We start from the raw sequence: 3765 nt of genomic DNA on the forward strand, positions 1-3765 counted from the left end.
GCTATCCTATTCAAGTTAAGAGATTTTAATTAAAAATCTTAGGTTGTGCCAATTAAATTGAGATGCTTTAATTAAAATTTTCATTAAATCCAAAACTTTGTATCTAATAACTAAGAAAAATGAAATATTGTAAAAAATTAAAAGAGGGAATGATGAAATGATGGTTCATCAAGGATTTTTTATTTATTTTTTTAGGAAATTATTATAAAGGTTACCTAATGTAATAAATAGTAACAATATTCTGAAAATCATTTTTTTCTTAATTGTTACACAAATTAAAGAAGTTTATTTTGTTAATAAAGCCTTATTTATTTAAAAATCAAACTGGAACACGACAATAATTGTCTTCTTAACCACCCTCACATCCATTTTATTTCTGCTTTCTCATTTTCTAACTTCCAAAAGTAGTATAAATATATATATATTTTTATTTTTCATTGTACCATTAAAAAAACAATAAAACAGTGTGAAACAACTTTCATGCTAAGTTTTAATAAATGACATGATTTCCATAGTGAAATTGAAAGTTTAACAAATATGAGGATTATTAAGGTGCGTGAATATGGGACAATAGTCCCGAAACTCTGTACAACTAAAAAGAAAGAGAGAGAAATACTTTATTTATCTATCAGGTTGCTAATCTCACACAGCATACTCATCAATCCATAATCGGACATATATAGATTACAAATACATGGTATAATCAGATATAAAGAGATATAATAAACAATTTTTTTTTCCCTACATTTTCCTTTATAATCAATTTTGGTCTGTATAACAAATACAAATGTTTCAATTCATTCCTATTTTTCTTTCTCATTTCTGCTCCTCTAATTTCACCATTTCACAATTTTTTAATTCACCCGATCAACAAATTCACCCTCCTAGATCCTCTTCAGTGACCCGCTAAACAAATTCAATATTAGAAAGCAATGTGAAATCAGACCATCATTCATAGTCACAGCAGTAGATCAGTTTACCAAAAACAAACAAATAGATACATTTTACGAGAATAAGATTAACACATAGATTCAAAGGAAAATATAATATATAATTAGAATAATTTATACTCAACTTTTGGAAGTTTTTTAACCTCAAAATATTTATGGAATATTTTTTTTATATTTTACATAATATAATTGTTTAAATTTTTCTCTTACCGTTTTTAAATAGCATTCAATAATGTAATGATTTTGAATCAATTTTTATAATAATCTATACCTCTCGGTTAATTGTAGAAATTAGAGTTTACATTAGACAAAGATGGGCAAAAATTAGCAAAGTTGAAACTTTGAAATTGCTATGGATAGAACCTTTATTCATGAATGAATAAATATTGTATCCATGACCATTTCAGCTATAGCTAATTTTTGCCCAACTCTGCTATTTGATATAATAGGTTTATTATGCTTTAGGAATGAAACATAATTACATGCATTTATAGATTAAGAATGTCCCAAATTATTGCTGGTTCAAGTGATAAAAATGAAATCATTCCTAAAAGATTAAAAAATAATGTAATTAAACAATACTAAGTCTGTTGTATTTACAATATGTTATAAGTATTATAGTAATTTAAAACAGAACACATTAAAATAATTTACCATACTTTTTAAAAAAACTTTATCAACATTTTAATGAGATTCTAATAATAAAAAAAAAGATAAGTTTTCGATTAAAAAAAAAAATTGATAAATCTCACCTTTACTGCTGTGCTTAGTAACAACACAGTATTTTACTAACCAAACAAGTCACAACTTACAGTATTTATCATAAGTTAACAGCATTCTAAAGTCAAATCAATAAAATTTATTCTTTGTTCACTGCTTCTTCACAATAAATCTAAACATTAAGAGGTAGTTTTTCCTGATCATAAGACTAAAAATCTTTGAATTTCCCGCACTGATGAAATCAAAAGTAACCTTACTCAATCTTTCAAAGGGTTATAAGAGAAAACTTGATCCATTCTTGATTTCGAATTTAAATTTTTATCATTTTTATTTTCGATTCATTGTGTAAAAAAATTATGAAATATATTTCTATATCTTAACATTTTAAAACTTCTATAAAAATAATAAGTAAATTTGTATACACAGGACATTGATATACATATTTTTTCAGAATTTTAGTTTCTATTTCGTATTAATTAGAGTAAAACCAACAATTCTTTTAATATACTCTAATTTATAGAAAAAATGCACTAATTAAAACAAATTTTACTTTAAACTGATAAGAATTTTTTGTAGAATTCCTTAAGGCTGACTGTAGAATGACTCACCCGATAGCATTCAGGAGTTATTTTCTGAGTGAAACTTCATAGTTGTTTCCTTACTCTCTGTCTAATTTGATTACTTCTGTTGCATTACGAAGATTTGTGTGTAAATTTGCTAAAGAATCGTCTGTTGTCAGTAAATTAACTCTACTGATACTACTGTCCTTTGAAGGATAGAAGGGGTTTTACTTAAAAGGTTTTAAACAATTTTTGTATTTTTTAAATTTTATGTGATTAGGCAAGATGCTAACTGATCATATTGGTGGAATAACCCTTAAATGGGATCCAAAAAACCTAGAAATTCGAACGCTGTCAGTAGAGAAGACATTAGAACCACTTGTCTTACAGGTTAGTTACTAAAAGTCATATATGTTTGTTCAAATTTTATGTTCTTCAGTTAAATTTGTTTTCAGTACATTCATTTATTTTATTCTCTCTTATTCATAAAGGTGACAACTCTTGTAAATACCAAAGGTCCTAGTAAGAAGAAGAAGGGGAGGTCAAAACGGGCTCATGTTTTGGTTGCTGCTGTCGAAAAAGCCACCGAAAACTTTATTGAAAAAGGTGAAATGATAGCATATGAAAACCCAGATATTAAGCAAGAAATGCTATCTGCGGTTGAAGAAGTGAGGAAAACAGGTATGTTTTTTGTTCATTTCTTAGGCTCATTTAATTATTTGTGAAAATAGGTTTTATGAATTTTTCTTTTTTTTCGATTGCAAAGGGTAGCATGAAAAGTTATTTGTGTCATTGCCCTAAATTGTTAATTGTTCATTATTTTTTTAAAATTTTGAATGTTCTAAATTTAATTTTATTAATACAGATATGTACCAAAGATTCTCTCCTAGTCATAATGAAGGGAATCTTATTCTCTGTAAATGTCTGAATCATTTTTATTTAGAATCTATTCAACATTGAATTTATTTGCCTGTTACATTCTAGTGTCTTATTGTGAAAAATTACTTACAAGTAACTCTTACCTTGAAGTGACACATGATTCCTGTTTGTTATTATGACTCATAACTAGCTAGGAAAGACCTCTATATCCAAATAACATAAATTATTTTATTCTTAATAAATATTAATTTGTTTTTAATGTATTTCCCTTACATATTTATTTACTACAGAATTAATTACATAGATTATATCATTGATTTTATCAACCCCAATTGTTTATTTGTCTATTGAGCTATTTCTGGTCATATATGGTTATGTCATGTCATTTATTTCAATATTAAATATGTGGTACATCATGTAATATTGCAATTGAAGGATAATTTATTAGAGATATGTTTCTACATGAGATTTAATTATTATTATTGTTTTAAAGTATTGAATATGTATCGGTGACACTACAATATTTAGTTATTGATATTATTTCCTGTATGCTCTTTCTTTTTTATCGTTATGAGGTTGATTCATAGTACTGTATCAATTACTATTTAAATTTTCTCTCTCTCTCTCTCTCTCTCTCTCTCTCTCTCTCTCTCTAT

General features: G+C 26.2%; 1 protein-coding gene and 1 long non-coding RNA gene across 8 annotated transcripts in view; one reads left to right on the forward strand and one right to left on the reverse strand.

Annotated features, from left to right (window-relative positions):
• Nucleotides 1–340: 340 nt before the first annotated feature.
• On the reverse strand, nt 341–1922 carry LOC136797263 (uncharacterized). The gene is made up of 3 exons (XR_010845113.1): nt 1703–1922; nt 1433–1497; nt 341–906 (listed from the first exon to the last, which is right to left on the reverse strand). It is a non-coding gene; the product is annotated as an uncharacterized lncRNA (long non-coding RNA).
• A 292-nt stretch (nt 1923–2214) lies between these two features.
• Nucleotides 2215–3765, forward strand: part of alpha-Cat (catenin alpha) — a 33323-nt gene continuing 31772 nt past the window's right edge. The window contains exons 1-2 of one of the 7 annotated variants that reach the window (XM_067053290.1): nt 2215–2620; nt 2722–2911. In XM_067053290.1, coding sequence (XP_066909391.1) covers nt 2516–2620; nt 2722–2911 — 295 coding nt within the window. In that variant the 5' untranslated portion in view covers nt 2215–2515. The remainder of the gene's footprint in view (nt 2621–2721; nt 2912–3765) is intronic. The other 6 variants (XM_014432774.3, XM_014432779.3, XM_014432776.3 and 3 more) reach the window with 6 other exon arrangements.

The sequence above is a fragment of the Halyomorpha halys genome, unplaced genomic scaffold, assembly GCF_000696795.3.
Source record: "Halyomorpha halys isolate HHAL.00 unplaced genomic scaffold, Hhal_1.1 Scaffold1113.1, whole genome shotgun sequence".
Lineage (NCBI taxonomy): Eukaryota > Metazoa > Arthropoda > Insecta > Hemiptera > Pentatomidae > Halyomorpha > Halyomorpha halys.